An 18,164-nucleotide genomic window follows, 5' to 3' on the forward strand; every position below is an offset into this window, starting at 1 on the left:
AGATTTGTGATGGACTGGTTGGGCACTGTCCAGACCAGCACGATCCCACGTGGGGAAAACTGAGGCCCAGAGAGGTGGGAACCATACTCGGGCCACACAACACGTCAGCAGGTGGCAGGGCAGAATCCACATCTGGGCCCCTCAGGCCCCGCCCGGGAGCCCTTTCCACTCGTCCTAGGTCCCCAGGGAAGTAGGCTCTGCCCAGCAACCCTAGGACAAGCCTGCGCGGGAGGCCAGAGACCTGATTCTCCTATCACCTCTCTGGGCATCGAATCTTGGGTGATAAAGGCCACCTATGATTGCAATGCTGTCATCTTGCTGGGAGTGTGACTGGGGGAGAGATCCCTGCTTCTTTTCGACACAGCCCTGCAGTGGGATGAAACCCTTCACGTAGACTATCCTTCGCATGGACAAAGGGGGTTGGGGGGAGGGAGGTGGGCAGCGGGGACTAACCCAGGGCCGCCCCTCTTCGTGCCTTCCTGTCAGCGGAAAGCTCAAATCCTGCGGGTTCCAGAAGCACACTCCCTTCGGCAAATCTCAAGCGCCACCGCCCTTCATCTCTGACGCTAACCTCCCTCCAGCTGGGTGTAGGGGCAAGGTGGCGGGGAGCCGACCAGCCTCGGGCAGAGCGGGAAGGATAAACCCCAAGGATGTGGGAGCACTCCGCCCAGCAGGGAACGGACCAGACGAACCGCAGGATCAGCCGCGAGCTCCCTCCCGACGCAGACAACCCTGACAGTAGGGAAAGTGCGGCAGGCCCTGCGCACGCGCACCGCTTGAGTCGAGCCGCTTTGTTCCAGCGCTACCTGCGGATCCATTCACCTACTCCGCCTAGGCAGCCTGCGAGCCGATACACAGCGCTCGCTGAGACCCCGCCCACTTCCCGCGCTGGGTGGAACTTTCGGCGGGCCCCGCCTTCCCCTCTCCGCCCCACCGTCTCCTTCGGCCGCGATTGGCTACCTGCGTGGCGCACTCCCGCCTACCACGGTAGTTGATTGGTGCGTTGGGAGGTGGGAGGAGGAGAGCCGATTAAAGAGGATCCCCCCAGCACCCGCTCCTGTGGAAAAGTCACGTGGCGCTTCACTCGGCGCCTGTCACCACCCCGCTTGTGAAGCTTCCTTAAAGGGCCCGCTCTCTCTTCCCAGGTCCTTTCAGGATTTCTTCACTGAAAGGAGGGTGGAGGGTGGCACGGCCTTGGGCCGTCCTACTCCGCCAGTCGCCTAGGTGCTGATCTCCCCTCAGGCCTGCTGGGGTGAGACTACCTTCAGGTCTTCAAGTGTGTAGCTCTCATTGGGACTATGCAAGTTGCCAGAAACGGTGACCGCCTAAGCACAGGTCATGGCACGTAGTAGGCGTTCAACTTCCATTTGTTGAATGAACTCGCTGAGAATGAATGAATGGAGTTGACAGGAGGAGGGGGCTTTGGCTCAGCCTGATCGCCCCTTCCCTCCGCCCCATCCCCGGGGAAACTCTGCTTCCGTGAACGTAGGAAGGGGATGCCACGCGCAGGACGCCCCCAGGGCAGCCCTTCAGGGTAGGGCACAGAAGAGCTGGGAGCGCGGGATAGGGGACGCGAGAGGGTCTTGGCCGGGCCCCCAGGCGAGCATAATCAGTTCTGGGCCAGGAGAGACGGCGGCAGCGCTGAGGCGGGGCGAAGGCCGGGGCGCAGATCTCCGGGCGCACGGGACCGCTCGCGCGCCCGCGTACCCCGTGGGGAGGGCGGCGGAGGTACGGCGCCTTTAAGCTCGGGCGCCGGCCCCGCGGCCCCGCCCCCCGGAGGACGCCTCGGCGCGCGGCCGTCCGAGACGCCGTTTAATTGGGGCTGTCAGGCCGCGGCGCGCGCGGAGGGCCGGGCGGGACGGAGGCCGGGAGGCCGGGGCGGCGGGCGTGCAGCTCGGCGGGAGGCGGGCGCCCGGAGACGCGGCTGGGGCCCGCGCGGCCGGGGCGCCGTCCCAGGGCAGGGCTGCCCGGCCCCGGCCCCGGGCCGCCCGCGCTCCTCATGAAAAACCAGCTCCGCGGCCCCCCAGCGCGGGCGCACATGTCGGCCTCGGGGGCGTCGGCGGCTGGGGGCACCGGGGCGGGGTCGGAGCCCGGTGCGGGGTCTGGTTCCGGCGCCGGTACCGGGGCAGGCGCGGCGGCGGGTGCGGGGGCCATGCCTTGCAAGAGCGCCGAGTGGCTGCAGGAGGAGCTGGAGGCGCGCGGCGGCGCGTCCCTGCTGCTGCTCGACTGCCGGCCGCACGAGCTCTTCGAGTCGTCGCACATCGAGACGGCCATCAACCTGGCCATCCCGGGCCTCATGCTGCGCCGCTTGCGCAAGGGCAACCTGCCCATCCGCTCCATCATCCCCAACCACGCCGACAAGGAGCGTTTCGCTACGCGCTGCAAGGCGGCCACCGTGTTGCTCTACGACGAGGCCACGGCCGAGTGGCAACCAGAGCCTGGCGCTCCCGCTTCGGTGCTTGGCCTTCTCCTGCAAAAGCTGCGCGACGACGGCTGCCAGGCCTACTACCTCCAAGGTGAGGGCAGCGCCGAGACCCTGTCTGGGATTGGGGCTCTCCCGCGGCTCCCGGGTGCCCCAGCCGGAGGCCGCTTTCTCTCCCCGTGTCCAGCCTGCCCGGCCGGCGCCACGTCGCCCCCGGCCCGCATTCTCCTCTCCCGGGCGTCCGGCCCCAGCTGTGCGGGTTTAGGCTGACACGCGGGCCTCCTCTACACCCCTTTCTGGGCACGATCTAAGTGGGTCGAACAAACTTCTCCCTGCCTGGGCTTTCCTTTTTTCGTGTTGTTGGGGCCATGGCAGCTCCTAGGTTCCCCGTGAGCCCCTCAAAGGAGGGAGGATCCCCTCCTGGGCACCCAAGTTCAGCTCCTACAGCCTGGAATGCGTGTTCCTGGAAGGCCACGGTTAGGACAGGAGCTTTTCATAATCGTCCCCGCCCCCGCCAGGGAATAGGGATCATTTGGGTTGGGGGACTCCGGGCATCCCCGCGTGGGTCTCATCACTTGGGAATCACCGCCTCTTGGAGGCGCTTGAGGCAGGGCTGTAAGCAGTGTTCCTTGCCCCAGCTCTGGTTTTCTGGTACCCCCAAGTCCTTAGCCTGCCACCCCAGAGATTGTGGAAGGGGGAGGCAGCGCTGGGAGGCGAGTGGCTGCAGCCGGTGTTTCCAATTAACATTCCAAAATGGCCTCTTGCTGGCAGCGGGGCGGGCAGGCGGGAGGGGAGAGGAGGCCTGCGGCACCCTCGGGCGCAGGGCCCATCCTTAGCTGCAAGGCGCTCCCCATTTCTTGTCCCTGTAAAGCCCCCAGCAGCCTCCCCTTCTGTGGGTCCAAGGCTTGGGGGGGACCTTGTGTTATAAGGGGGTGGGTTCTGGAGAGGTGGAATTGGGATCCCTTTTATGAACTTGCCCCTGCCGTGGGAAAGGGTCAGCAGATACCTTCACACTACTTCCCGTGTGGCTGAGAGTGGGGCTCAAGCACCCGATTCCCAGTCAGGGGGCCCAGGCCCTCTCTGCCTCTAGCTGACCCAGATGCAGCTCTGGCCCCTGCGGTCTCATCTATAAGAGGGGTTTGCAAACCCACAGGTGTTGGCCTGAGATGGGGTTGTTTGGTCTCCTTTACCGCTTAGCAGTTACTGAGCACCCATGGGTGCCAGGTGTGCATGGGAGCTGTGGAAGAGGAATGAGCTGGAGTCTGTCCTCAAGTGCCCTAAAGCTGGTTGTATGGGTGGGGCCCTGAAGCCCTATGGGTAAGGGTATGGAGCTCAGGCATGTTACTTTATCACCTGGGGCCTCAGTTTCCCCATCTGTGAAGTGGGTCGTAGGATAGTTGTGGAGAAGACAGGAGGAGGTACATGTGTAAATATGTAGCACCGCCCTTGCTGTCCATTGTTGGTGTTACGGTGCTTGCCGTGGGGAACCCTGGCTGCTGTTGGTCTTGTGCAGCCTGTTTGGTCTGGGGGCACTGGCATCGTCAGTCTCTCATCCAGTCCCTGTCTCATCCTGGCCACAGGTGGTTTCAACAAGTTCCAGACAGAGTACTCCGAACACTGCGAGACCAACGTGGACAGCTCGTCCTCACCGAGCGGCTCACCGCCCACCTCAGTGCTGGGTCTGGGGGGCCTACGCATCAGCTCTGACTGCTCAGATGGTGAGTCGGACAGAGAGCTGCCCAGCAGTGCCACCGAGTCAGACGGCAGCCCTGTGCCATCCAGCCAACCGGCCTTCCCTGTCCAGATCCTGCCCTACCTCTACCTCGGCTGCGCCAAGGACTCCACCAACCTGGATGTGCTCGGCAAGTACGGCATCAAGTATATCCTCAACGTCACGCCCAACCTGCCCAATGCCTTCGAGCACGGGGGCGAGTTCACCTACAAGCAGATCCCCATCTCTGACCACTGGAGCCAGAACCTCTCCCAGTTCTTCCCTGAGGCCATCAGCTTCATCGGTAAGTGCTGCTGCGCTTCGGGCAGGGTGGGTGGGCTTGCGCGTCAAGGTGCGTATGGGACTCTGGGTGTTGCCCGTGCCTGGCTGGGTATCTCTGGGCCTGTCAAGACCTGTGTGTGCCCTGCATGTGCCAGCGTGTGCCCATGGGTGTACCCAGGCCCTCGGTGAGTCACCAAGGCCCTCGGGGCCTGAGCAGTCCCCCGACTCCCAGGCTCCCCGCAGCTGTTGGAGCCTCGTGGACTCTGCTGTCCAGCTTGGGTTTTTCTGGCTGCGCTGTTTCGGGCTCAGCAAGCTGAAACATCCCAGCACTCAGACCTCCCACGGGTCTTGCTTGCTTTGCGTCACGCCTCAGTGCACATGTCTCTTTAGGGGCTGTCACGGAGTCTCTTTGGGCTTTACTGTGTACCTGAGGGGGCTAAAGTGTGGCCTGGAGCCAGAGGCCTACCCCAAACTGGCAGCTGTTGGAACGTGATGACCCAAAGGGCCTCGGCGGGGCCTCAGATGCTCCCGGCAGCCTGTGGGGCTTGCTTGGCATATAGGGGGTATTCAGAGAGTATGGGGAGAGGCTGAGGAAGCCCTCCCCAGAGTAGTGTGTTCTGCTGTCTGGCTTAGCGCCCTCTGAGCCCCCTGCATCCGCAGCCTCAGCTGACTCGGGTTCCTTATCTTTGACCTCCCATCCTGCTTTCTCCTTGGCCAGCTGGAGGCTGTTTAGATGGCAGGTCGTCTTTGGGTTCAGCTCTCACCCAGGATTCAGGAAAGGGATACAAGATCAGGGTGAATGTAAACCCTGGGCTCTCCGAGCCTGGTGACCCAGCGTTCTGTCCAGCCTCCGGTGGCAGGGAGGGGGTGGCCCGGCAGTCTTTTCCCTCTGGCGGCTATGTCCAGTGGAGGGCGTTTTGGTGTCAGCTGGGCTGGGCTCACGTAAATAACAGGAAGTGGGAGGCTTCCCCGCCTCATCCGCTTACTGGGAACCAAAAGTAGGTGCCTGGCTGGGAGGAAGGAAGGAAGCTGAGGCCTGGGGGAGGGGCTGTGTCGGGGGCTATCCAGAGCTTCCCAGCTCTGCTTGGGAGGACATGGCCCAGAGGGCTATGGGTGCCGCCTCAGCATTCGTGCTCTCCCCAGTGAAGAGGGGGGTTAAGAGGGGGCCCCCGGATTTCCCAGGGCTGAGCCTGGTTTGTAGGCGTTTTTATCCTTCTTGGAGGTCCCTTTGCATCTGGGGAGGGGGACAGAACAGGGTGTAGAGGTGGGAGGAACCATACTCCCTTTTTGACAAGTGAAGGAATCAAAGCCCAAGCATCCCATAGACTCAGTGGGGCAGGATCAAGCACCAGCACCCCCAAGGCTCAGCCACACCCTTAGAGGGCTAAAAATAAAGCCAGCGGAAGTGGTTTTACTCTGGATCACCCAGGAGTGGGTTTGGGGACCAGGCCTTCCCCTTATCTTGATGTGTCACCACTGAAGGCTTGTCTCCACTATCTCCTTCTCCTGCCCCAAATCTAAAGGTCAGACAACGTGGTTCCACGTGAATCAATGACATCGGTCTCTTCCCCCGCTGGTCTGGCCCCCAGTTGGTCCCCGAGTCTGGATTAAGCACCTACTGCATGCTTTGCCCTGGGAACCCTCATGTGGGCTTAGGGAAGGGAAGTCCTGCCAGGCCAGAGGCAGTGAGCGCCATATGAGGAACAATTTGTGAACCTGTGGCATTTTGTAGGAGTGCACCTTGAAGGAGTGTACCTGGCTCCCAGTGAGCTCAGGCGGGGACCTTGGGAACCCCAGGCCTACCTCTTGTTAATCTGTGCCCCTGGCACAGCTATGGCACGGAGATGCAGCTGTGCTCGGGTCTAGGGGAGGAGAGATTACAGGACTGAGTTGGCCGGTGGCTCAACCAGTATTTGAGCTCCTACTGCGTGTCAGGTGTAGGAGTCTGAGCACCGCACTGGGGGAATCTGGGAGGAGCGGTGGAGGGGAGAGTTGGCAGAACTTGGTTGGCTGTGGTGGGAGATGTCGCTGGCACATGGGCCAGGGAAAGGTCTAGTAAGTGGGCTGGGTAGGCCCCACATAAGCAAACCCCACTCGTGAAACTAGGCGCGGCCCTGGTCCCAGTCCCTGGCTATTCCGGAGCAGGACTAAGGCCCCGGGGACTGGCTGGGCCCAGGGCAGAGTTGAGTGCTGCCCGCCGTTCCCTTGTGGAGGGGCCTCCATGAGGCCTGCTTCCAAGGAGGCTCTCGGGGGCACCCATGGAAGCTGCCCCAGGAGAGCAAGCTCAGCCCTGAGCCCCAGGTCGTGGGCTAGCAGGGGGTGAGTGCTACGAGTTAGGAGGAACCTTTGTGTGACCTTGTGCTTGTCATTTGGTCTCTGTGCCTGTGTCCTCATTTATAAAATTAGCTTGGTAGCCATGGTGCAGATGACCTGAGAGGCTGCAGGTGACACCTTGGCATGTAGCAGCACACGGTTATAGCAGCAGTAGGACTAGCAGTGATCACAGTGTTTGTGGCGCCCTCCCTTGGCTCACGTCCTTCTGAGAGCACTGTGAGTAAGCAGGCCCTCTGACAGCAGGTCGAGGTGCAGGAATGTCCAGTGACTTGGAGCTACTGTATGGCAGAGCCCTCTCCATATAGTCATGCTCTTGACCTCGACTCCAAGTTGCTGTCCCACCCACCTGGGACTTCACCAGGTCACTTGAGAGTCGGGAGGCACCAGCCAGTCACCATGCTGCCCCCAGCCCCACCCATGCCCCAGCCCCCGCTGCGGTGGCTCCCTGGAGGAGGTGCTGCCCTGACCCGTGCCTGTGTGTTTCAGACGAGGCCCGCTCCAAGAAGTGCGGTGTCCTGGTGCACTGCCTGGCAGGCATCAGCCGCTCGGTGACGGTCACGGTGGCCTACCTGATGCAGAAGATGAACCTGTCGCTCAATGATGCCTACGACTTTGTCAAGAGGAAAAAGTCCAACATCTCACCCAACTTCAACTTTATGGGGCAGCTGCTGGACTTTGAGCGGACGCTGGGGCTGAGCAGCCCGTGTGACAACCACACCCCCAGCGAGCAGCTCTACTTCTCCACGCCCACCAACCACAACCTGTTCCCACTCAACACGCTCGAGTCCACGTGAGGCCGGGGGCACGGGGCAATGGGCCAGCCCCTCCCGGGCCTCCACAGGGCCCGCAGGGAGGGCCCACGCCTGCTGCCTCTGGCGTGAGGAACCCGGACATCGCCTGTGCCCAGAGGTGAGCGTCCCTCACCATCCCAGGGCGGGTGCGGCCCACAGCCAGGCCTCCCCCGGCAGGACTTTCCGGAGGGGCCCTCAGCTCTCAGACATGTGGCTTTGGGAGTCCAGCGGGGCCTCGTCCTTGTCCCAGGACACTCCTTTCTGCTGATGGCCCAGCCAGTTTGGCTATTTTTTTTTTAAAGACACATCCATGGACCTGAGTTTACTTTTTATTTTTGGCAGGTAAATCCGAGCTCCCTGGAGCAGAGAGAGTGTTCAAGCTCTTCTTGATTTTTCTTTTTTAATGAAAAGTGTTATTTTCAGGCTACATGCAACAGTGGATTGTATAAACCAGTATTTCATCCCTTTCTTGATCCTGCGAGAGAGAAAGAGAGAAGTGTTATCAGTTTGTTTTTCTTATTTCAAAAAGCAATTCTTGGGTTTTTGTTTTTAATGGAAAAGACAAACCCCGCGTTGATCTTGACCAAAAGCGTTTTGCACATGTGTGAAGCCTCCGTTTCCGCAGCGGCCCTTAAAGGGGTGGTTTGCTGCTCTCGCCAGCTTTGGACTCCCAGGCCTGCCCACACCTCCCACCTCGGCCCAGCCCGACCTGGCGCTGCATTTGCCTGTGATGACTGCCGCGAGTGGTGAGTGGTGGGCTGGACAGGTGGCCTTTGCATTCTCTGCCCACCCAACTGCCCTTCTGGTGGTCCCTGCCAACTGCCCCAGGCAGCAGAGGGAGGCCCTGCCGCTGTCCTGCTGGAGGTGGGGCCACAGGGGGCTGCCATGCAGTAGCATTAACCCTCTGGGCTCAGCCCCGAGGGGGGCCTGGGCCCCAGGCCCTTTTTATATGTACCCACTACTTCTGTCTCTTCCTCTCTCTGTTTGTAGCTGAGGGTGCAGGCTCGGGGGGCGCCCAGCCCTGCCTCCCCCAGGTCTCTTCCCTCACCCTGGTTGTTGCTTTGGTTCAGCTGCCACTCCCAGCCCCCTCGACCCGTGAAAGCCTGCCCTGTGCTCATCTTGCCCCTGCCTTCTATTAAGAAACTCGCAGTCATTTCAATCCCAGGGCAGGGGTGGGCAGCGAGGATGCACAAGGAAAGGGGTGTGAGGCTCTGTCCATCCCTCCACCCCCATATCCACAGAACAAAGCCACGGATTCCGTTATCCTCCTCCAGTTTTGTTCCTTCTCCAACCTCAGTTCTCCCAGGTGTCAGGACTGCATGGGGCCCGGGGTGGGGTGAGCAGTCGGGCTGGGGTCCCTGAGCGAGCCAGCACTCAGCATGTGAGCAAGGCCACGGAAACTCTGCCCCCACTGCATCTTACCTCACAGGGGTGGTTTTCAGGGATTCTTTAAGGCAGCAGATTAAAATCTTGCCACAGTCAAGAAATTGACAAAAAGCTTCCATGCTGTACATGGTTCTCTCTCTTTTTTACCTTTAAAAAGAAAAACCCAGAAAGATGCATCAGATTTGTGTAAATGAGGGTATGCCAAGAGGGTGGCCAGTTTTGCTTTATGAACTTATGAAGGAAAATTTGTGACCCTACATATATATACACACACATACATATATATATCCCGATCCAGCAACGGGACTTTGTTTATATTGCAAATAAATATTATTTTTTCTTTAAAACGAGTTGTGTCTGATAAGGGCCGGGGTGGAGGCAGTGAGGAGGGGCACTGTGGCCAGTATCCCAGTGCCTGCTCTGCGAGAGGCAGCAGCCTGATCCTGCCTGGGGCCTGTTGGGCACTTGCTTTGACTGGTCGGAGGTGCCCAAAGCTGGGAGGAGCGGCTGGGGTGTGGGCATTTCCCCAGCCCCTCAGGCGCAGGCAGGCAAGGGCATCTGGGCTTTCTCCATGTGCTTTGGCCCACTGGTTGACAGATCAAGGCTTGGAGAGGTTTTATGGACCAAGGTTACAGAACTGAGCCTCTGCTCGCCCAGAACCGCCCAAGGCTGTCCACTTGGACATTGCCCAGACTGCCCAAGCACTCCAGGCTCCTGACCTGCCCCCCTGCGGCCCCGGCACCCTGACCCTTTCTCTTGCTACTCTTGTGGACGGGACATGGGGTGTGCATTTATCAACCTCCCTCCTTCCCCCTCTGTCCCTGGGGTGCCTATAGGACGTGAAGCCTGGTCAGTGAGCAGGTCAGCCCTGCTTTGCTCCTCAGGAGCTGGGTGGCCTCAGACAGGTCCCTCAGCCTCCCTGAGCCTCAGTATCCATTTCTGTACAGTGGAGCCAGTCACACCCAAATACCCAGTGCTTTTCACGTTCGGGCATGATGAACACCTGATGTTCATTTCCTGGTCTGGACCTGGGCCTGCAGGGAGGGCTAGGCTGTGCCCAGCTTCTCCAGAGCAGATGAGCGTCAGCCCTCCCTGCAGGCCCCTCTGGAGGCGTAAGGCCAGGCCCTGGGGGGAGCAGGGGGCAGGCAAGGGTCCTGGAGAAGAATGATGGCCGTGGCCTGGGGAGCGAGGCCCCCAGTGGGCCCCACAGCCCCATGTTACAGATGGGGAAACGGAAGCTACGCAGGGGCTTCGCCTCTGGCTGGACTGAGTGAGCCCCGGTCATGAACTTAGGGGGACCTGGGTGCTGACTCCATTTCCCCATCTCTGCCTCTCCCCTGGCTTTATCCCTTCTGCTGTGACCAGCACTGGCCTGGCCCTGGGTGGCAGGTAGGTGGGCAGGGCTGGAGAAGCGAGAGCAGTTCAGCCCCTTCCCCAGCACTCCCCTTGGGGCCATCTAGGCTCTGCCATCTCCGTCCCCGCCCCATCTCTCCCCGTGAGTTACGTCCAGCCGGAACAGTCACACCCTCACGCGTATGAGGAGGGCTAGGTGGGCTCGAATCCCAGCTGTGTGGCTGCCAGCTCCTCAGCCCTCTCACTCAGCCTTCCCATCTCTAGAATGGGGGACACTGCAGTGTGGCCAGGGAGGGGGAGGAAGGGGGTTCTCACAGTGTCGGCAAAGGGGCGGGGGCTGCTTTGGCTCTTGGGCTCCCTCAGGGCCCTGGTCCTTCTGTGCCAGGGGCGGGCAAGGGGGTGGGGGCCTGAGCAGGCAGAGACTGGACCTTTGTTCCCTCGCTGCCCTCGGCCAGGGCTGGGGAAGCCCGCGGGTGCTGGGCGGGGGGCTGGGCCCTCGACAGGCCGAGTAAGTGCCTGGCAGTGCCACCGTGCCCAAGCACAGGCTCGGGGGTGGGAGCAGCAGTCTCCTCCTGAGCTGGCCCCTCCAACCAAGCACGGAGGGGCTTTACCTCCTATGCAACCTTAGGCCAGGTGGCCTCTGACCCTCGGTGTCCTCGTCTGTAGAAACTCCCACCTCACTACCATGCCTGGCTGAGGTTCCCTGCAGCTTCCTTCTGGTGGGGGCAGAGGGATAGGTCATGGCTGGGTGGCTGGGGCCCTGGGTCCTTGCTCTGACCTTGGTCTAGGTCATGCTAGACTGCTGTCCCCACCCCGGGTCCCAGGTTACTGCCTCATGGTCCCTCACTCTGAGCTCCTGTTATTCCACCTTGTTTTGGCCGTGCTGTCCCCCCCATGGGCCCTGTCCGTCCCAGGCCATCTTTGGCTGAGGCCTTGCATGCCAGTGGAGCTCGAGGACACCTGGCTCTTGGCTGCATCTGCTTCGTCTCTGTGCCCTCAGTCCCATCTCTTTTCTCCTGACCCTCTTTTTGCCTCCCTTTGGGTCTGTCTCCATCTCAGCCCAGGCCCCCAGGACCCCCTCATCCACTTCTTAGCCACTTCTTACTTAGCATTCTCATGGGATGAGGATCTGAGCCACTCTTTCAGTCACTCACTCACTTGCACATTCATCCAGCAGCCATTTCCTGTGCCGACTGGGCTGTCCCAGGAGTGGGAACGTGCCCGAGGGAAGTTCAGTGATGTCAGACTGGGTGGCAGGATAATGGGGCCCTCAACTTGTCCTCTGATAAATGAATCAGGTGCAACAGCAAGAGTGACTAAGGCTGGACACGAGAAAGAACTTGTAGCACTGTGGAGGCGTCACCCTGGAGGAGGTCTGACAAGGACACCACAAAAGAGATGAACATTTCCCTAGAGTGGTCCTGCTCCGAGCCTGGGGGAGGGGGGAGGCTGCCCTCAGGAGAGGGGCCACCTCCACAGAACCCCTCCCCAGAGTACAAACACAGTCATCCCTGATGAATGGGGCAGGGCGGGGGCAGGCAGCAAGCCGGTGCTGGAACCTGCTCCCACCCCTGCTGCCGCCACCACCTGGCACACGCAGGCCTGCCCCCGGATAGTATGTGTGCAGTGGGCAGACCCTCTGCCTCAGCACGGATGTGGCCGGGAACACCGGCACCCACACCCAAACCCTTAACAGAAGCCAGAGACGCTGAGTAGAAGCAAGGCCTCCCCACCCTGCTGCCCTGAGACTTTTCACCCAGGTCCTGCCTCCCCCATCAAGCTGGGAGCCTTCTCCCTCTGGCCGCATGAAGGACCAGATACATCAGCGCACACACACTGCCCCCTCATTCCTCAGACAAGACAAGCCCAAGCAGGTCTCACGGCGATGGAGGAGCCGCCCGCCTCTGACTCCAGCCTCCTCTCATCAGGGTGTGGCTGGGTGAGGTCATCCCTTCCCAGGCAAGGCCATTAAAGACCATCATTAGCAACTCCCCAGAGGTAAGATGAGGCCTCAGCCCCATTGACTCTGGCTGGGCCAGATGAGCCCTGACAGGCAACAGGGGACTCCAGCCCCTGCCAAACCCCCTTTGCTCAGGAAGGCAGCCCCCTTCCAGGTCTGCTTCGTCGCATACCTCCAGGGGGCATCATCTACCCTGTGGCTTCTGTGCATCTGTAGGATCTCCATCCGCCCCTCTACATCCACACCTCCTCCTCCAGTCCCAGGGCCCTTCCATCCCTGCTGCAAGCAAAGAGGGGCCGCAGCCCCTTCTCCAGGGCTGGATGGGCCAGGAGGGGGTGGAAGGGTGTGGTCCAGAGGACAGGGGAGCCCCTAAAGAGCTTTAAGCCCATGGCTGGCAAGGTATAGTTGTCACTAGAAAGATCCCCCAGAACGTAAGTTGGTGCAGCCACTGTGGAAAACAGTATGGAGGTTCCTCAGAAAACTAAAAATAGAACTACCATATGATCCAGCATTCCCACTCCTGGGCATATATCCAGACAAAACTAGAATTCAAAAAGATACATGCAACCCCATGTTCATAGCAGCACTATTCACAACAGCCAAGACATAGAAACAACCTAAATGTCCAACAACAGATGAATGGATAAAGCAGATGTGGTACATATACACAATGGAATACTACTCAGTCATAAAAAAGAATGAAATAATGTCATTTGCAGCGACATGGACACAACTAGAGATTATCACACTAAACGAAGTAATTCAGACAAAGGAAGACAAATACCATATGGTATCACTTATATGTGGAATCTAAGATATGACACAAATGAACCTATCTATGAAACAGAATCACGGACATAGAGAACAGACTGGTGGTTGCCAAGGGGGAGGGGGTTGGAGGAAGGATGGAGTGGGAGTTTGGGGTTAGCAGATGTAAGCTTTTATACAGAGAGTGGATAAACAACAGGTCCTACTGTATAGCACAAAGAACTGTATTCAATATCCTATGATAAACCATAATAGAAAAGAATATTAAAAAAAAGAATGTATATATAACTGAATCACTTTGCTGTACAGCAGAAATTAACATAGTGTAAATCAACAATGCTTCAATTTTAAAACTATTGATTAAAATATTAAAAAAACACTAGTTTCTGAGTGGAGAATAGGCTGAGGGGCAAGTGTTCAGGACAGGGGACATTGAGGAAGCTAGCATGGTCACAGTGGATGGTGGGGACTGGACCGTTGTAGCATGGGAGGAGAGGCAGAGAGAAGGGCATAACCGCAGGACCAGCAGCACTTGAGCCTCATGGGAGGCAGGACCCATGGTGCAAACACAGGGTCCCAGTGTAACTTAGCAGGACCCTATGGGGCCTTCCTGGGACAGACTCCTCCTCCATATCCTCTGCTGTAGCCCCTCTCTGAAGTACCCAGATAGCTTTGCACAGTGGCAGTATCGTAGCCAATGAGGTTTATCCGAGGCGCAATTATCGCTAATTGAAGTACCCAGATAATGGTATCCGATGCGCATTTCTTGAGTTGTTCTACAGATATGAAAACCATGACCTGGCTATTGTAAACAGAGCTGCAGTGAACACTGTGGTACATGATTCTTTTTGAACTTTGGTTTTCTCAGGGTATATGCCCAGGAGTGGGATTGCTGGGTCGTATGGTAGTTTTTAGTTTTTTAAGGAACCTCCATACTGTTCTCCCTAGTGGCTGTATCAATTTACATTCCCACCAACAGTGCGAGTCCCTCTGGCTTTACATGATGAACTCATTTAATCCTCCCTGCAGCCCTAGGAGGGGGGTGCTGATTGTCCCCAGTGGGCAGACGAGGAAAGCAAGTTGAGAAGGGTCTGCACTGGGGTCTGGGTGCACGCCTGGCTGACTCTGGAATCCTTGCTCTTGTCATAGTGAAGAACAAATATGCCTCCATATTGGACCTGTTTCTTTTACTCTAACCTTTGTCTTCTATTACTTTTGCTATAAGTTAAGAATGTTGCCTGTAGCCTGAAATATACAGGACGGCCCATTCTCAAGGCTCTGACTTTCAAAGGTATAACACTTTTCCATTCATGTAGAGATAAAAGGTTGCAAAACAGGGAATAACATTTGTCTTGTTGGAGGTCTACAGGAACATCATGACCCGGGCTAAGTGGACAGACGCAAGAAGGAAGGATTCTGACACCAAGAAGTTTGCACCAACCAACCACACCCCCTCCCCCTTTTAACATGAAAGAAGCCTGAATTCCAACTCTGGTAAGGTGGTTCTTAGGGACATTAGTCCACCATCTTTTCAGTATGCTGGCTTTCTCAATAAAGTCATTATTCCTTGCCCCAACAACTTGTCTCTCGATTTACTGGCCTGTCATGCAGTGAGCAGTACAAGCTTGGACTCAGTAACACTCTCAAATATCCCAGGCATGAGAGGTCCATGGTGGCTTTGGGGTCTTTGACCCCTCCCAATCCCAACACCACCTGGGCTCCCACCGGTGCCAACCCAAGGAGCAGCATCTTGAGGGAGGGAGCCTGTAACCCCCTTTCTGAAGGGATTACAATGCATCTGTGGGTTCCCTGGGCCAGGCTGGGCAGGGGAGGCAGAGGAGGAGAGTTGGCATCACCTCGGGAGGCTTGGGAGGGTGTGTTGAGTCCGGGCTGTCCCAGAGTGCAAAGGCTGGAGGGGCAGAGACTCAGGGACACCCAATTCTAAAAGGTAAGGTGTCAGGGAGGCTTCCCAGAGAAGGAGACATCTTGTGGTAAAGATGGAGCTTCTGCTGTTCCTGCCTCCAGGCCTTTGCCCCTGCTATTTCCTCCCCTTGAATGCTCTTCATCACCCACCGCTCCCTTCAAATGGCTACCTCTGCCTACTCTTTCCCTGAGCTTGGCTCAAATGCCTTCTCCTCCAGGAAGCCCTCCAAGCCTCTTCCCCCAGCTGAGGTTCTGGCACCTCCTCTGGCTCCCATGGCCCTCTGTGCAGCCCCATTCCCTGGAGGCTTTGCTTGTCAGGATGCTGGGTCCAGCTGGGCATCATCATCCCTCTGGCCACTGTCTGAGGTACCTCTGGGAACTTGCCCAGCTCTGGATGTCAGGCCTGCGTGACCTGTGCACACAGAGATGTTGCATGTGTCCCCAGAGTACACGTCCTCACGTGTCCAGGTGTTGCTGATTCTGCACCTGCCTCTGGAGATGCTGAGGAGGTGGGACTGACAGGATCTCTGGCCTCTGCAGCCCCTGTTCTCTCTGCCTCTGTGCCCACCATGGTCGCCTGCCCTCCCCTCTAGTTCCAGCCAGAGCTCCTGTTTATAAATATCTGCCACCACGTCGGCTAAGTGGAGGGGTCTGGAGGCCACGCTAATTGATTAATTAAACCCTCTCGGTTAATTAGCTCCGTCCCTCCAGGGAAAAAAGCCTAGAGCAGGAGCCAAAGCCTCCTCTGGGCTGGGGGAGGGTTTAATTAGCCTGGGTCAGGCTGAGCCTGATGCCAGCTACTGGGGGCAGTGGAGAGCCGGGGAGGAATTCTGGGCACTGGAGCCAGCGGGGCCACCTGGGGTGGGGATAAGGGGCCTCCAGCTTGGGCCTGAACCAGCCATTGATCACCCTGCCCAGCCTCCTGGCTCTTCACCTGAGCCCCAGAGGCCAGGGGCAGTTGGGCCCAGAGGAGGAGGGGAGAGGTGCACCGGAGGGGGCAGGACCTGTGGGAGCAAAGCAGTGGAGGCTGACCCCGGGAAGATAAAAGGGCCTTTACTTGGTTAGCATCCCCACACGGGCTGAGGGAGACTCCAGTCTCCACAAAAGGGCCTCTCACCCTTGGCTGCTATAGCATAGTGAGGGCCTTGAATGCCAGCACAAGAGCTGAAACTTTCTCTGGATGTGGGAGGACAGGCAGGTTTGAAGGCAAGGAGGGGCCTGATCAGGTTTGGGTTTTGGAAAGATCGTGGGCTGGGGTGGGGGATGGATTGCTCAGGCGAGAATGGATTAGAGGGGCAGGAAAGGGGTGGGAGCTGGCAAAGAGGGAGCTTCAGGTGTCCAGAGAGAGTGGAGGTCCATCAGGTGTGGGGTCTTGTGCGGAGGTAGGTCTAGCCTGGGTGTTAGCAGACTAGCTAATGCTGTGTGGCCTAGGGCCACCCAGTTCCCTTCTCTGGGCTTCTCTCCCCTAATCTGCAAGGTTCGGGGAGGGGTCCCCGAAGGCCAGAGCCTTGGGATGTGAAGTCAGGCATGTTTCCTCACCCCAGGACAAAACACCTGCTTTACCCGCAAGCTCTCCTGGCTCCCAGGTATCCTGCCCAGCAGGGCTCACGTGCATGAAGAGCAGAGCCCAGCCCCCAACACTGTAACATGATGGTTCCAGACCAGAGGAGAGAGGGGGAGGGAGGGGAGGGAGGGGGACACCTTTGCTGGGTACCTGTGGCTCCAGATGGCCCCAGGGAGGGAGCTGGCCATGGGTAGGAGGCCGAGAGTCCAGGACACCATGACCGCCACAGCAGCAAGCAGGGCTGCAGCCTTGGCAGGAAGCCGACCCTGGGCCGGTCCTCCAGCTCCCTGAGTGGCTGCCCAAGTGGGAACAATGACCCTTTCACGTCACGCCTCCTCCAGTCACAGAAACTTTGGCGCCGTGGGACAAAGGGGCCATTTCATCATTGTTGGGCTGCCGGCCTGAGCCCTGCTGCCCCCACCCAGCCCAGGCCCAGGCAGGGAGGCCGGCTGCCCAGCCCGGCTAGAGCCCAGCACTTTCTCCCGGTTCGGCCCAGCCACATCCATCCGGAGACCCTCCTCGCCTTCCTTACCTTTTGAGCTCAGCAAAAGCTGGGCCAGAGCCACGCTCTAAGGACCTACGAGGACAGCAGGCTCTGCCCCCGTCCTTCCCCTCCTGAGTCCTGGTCTTCCTATCTGTGGGAAGGGGGCTGGGTGAGATGATCTGCTACCCTGACCCTGAGGGGTAAAACTTTCCACTTCCGCTCCTGCCCTCAGCCAGCGCCGGCCCCTAGTGAGAGCACCGAAGTGGGGAGGAGCCCCTGGCCCATAGGGTGGGGAAAGCAGAGGAGGTCTCTTGGTCTGAGTCCTCTCCAGGCCTCTGCTTGGCCTCTGCTCACAGTGACCTTCTGTGGTGGAAGCTAGCTGAAGGCCACTTCTGTTCATCCTTGAGCTAGCTTCCCCCGGCAAGAGCACTTGGCCAAGAGGCCGGGGGGCCAGGGCTCTACCCAGGGCAGACTCTCCCCACACATAGCCCTGTCTTCTGCCTCCTCCTGTTAGGGACTGGGGAATTGGAGCCCTGAGCCGGCAGGCTTCCTCCCTTCTCCACTTGGCCAGCGTTTGCTGGGGCTTCCTAAGAGGGAAAGCAGTGGAGCCTTAGGGAAGAGGTCCCAGTCTGGGGATCAAGACAGAAACTGCATGACAGAAACTGCACCTCCTACCCCCTGAGGTCAGAGCTGTCTCAGAGAGAAGCCCGAGAATCCAGACATCAGGGGCCCCAGGCACAGCCTCGGAAGCAGGGCTGTGGGACAGGGTGGTGGCCTCGTGGCGGGTGCCCACAGGCAGCCATGGTATTGGTAACTCATCCCCCAGTGGAGTGCAGGGGGGCTCCAGTTGCTGGGGGCCACCAGAGCCGGGGGGCAGGTAGTGCAGCCAAGGCCAGGGGGCTTGGGGTGGGTCACCCCTGGGGACTTGAATAAACCATTCAAGCAGCCAGTCTGGGACTGGAATGCCCCTTCTGCTCAAGGAGGAGATAGGCTCTACCCTGGTGGGCTCCTTCGCCAGGACCCAAGAGTGGGACAAACTGGGAGGGTGGGTTCCTGATGCTGGGGCGGGAGAAAGTCAGGGGCACGTGGGTACCACAGTTTTCCCCACTCCACAGATGAGAACCCTGAGACTCAGGGTGAAGTGACCAGTCTAAGCCACACAGCAGGTGATCGGCAGAGCCTCAAC

The 18,164-nt window shown here is 58.9% G+C and overlaps 1 protein-coding gene across 1 annotated transcript; it reads left to right on the forward strand.

The window, feature by feature from the left end:
• Positions 1–1,898: 1,898 nt before the first annotated feature.
• DUSP7 (dual specificity phosphatase 7) lies at positions 1,899–9,273 on the forward strand. Its single transcript, XM_081247247.1, has 3 exons — positions 1,899–2,516; positions 4,003–4,437; positions 7,236–9,273. The coding sequence occupies exons 1-3, from the start codon at positions 2,000–2,002 to the stop codon at positions 7,541–7,543; spliced, it is 1,260 nt and encodes a 419-aa protein (XP_081103373.1). The 5' UTR covers positions 1,899–1,999; the 3' UTR covers positions 7,544–9,273.
• Positions 9,274–18,164: the final 8,891 nt, after the last annotated feature.

The sequence above is a fragment of the Mesoplodon bidens genome, assembly GCF_964165515.1.
Source record: "Mesoplodon bidens genome assembly, chromosome: 10".
Taxonomy (NCBI): Eukaryota; Metazoa; Chordata; class Mammalia; order Artiodactyla; family Ziphiidae; genus Mesoplodon; species Mesoplodon bidens.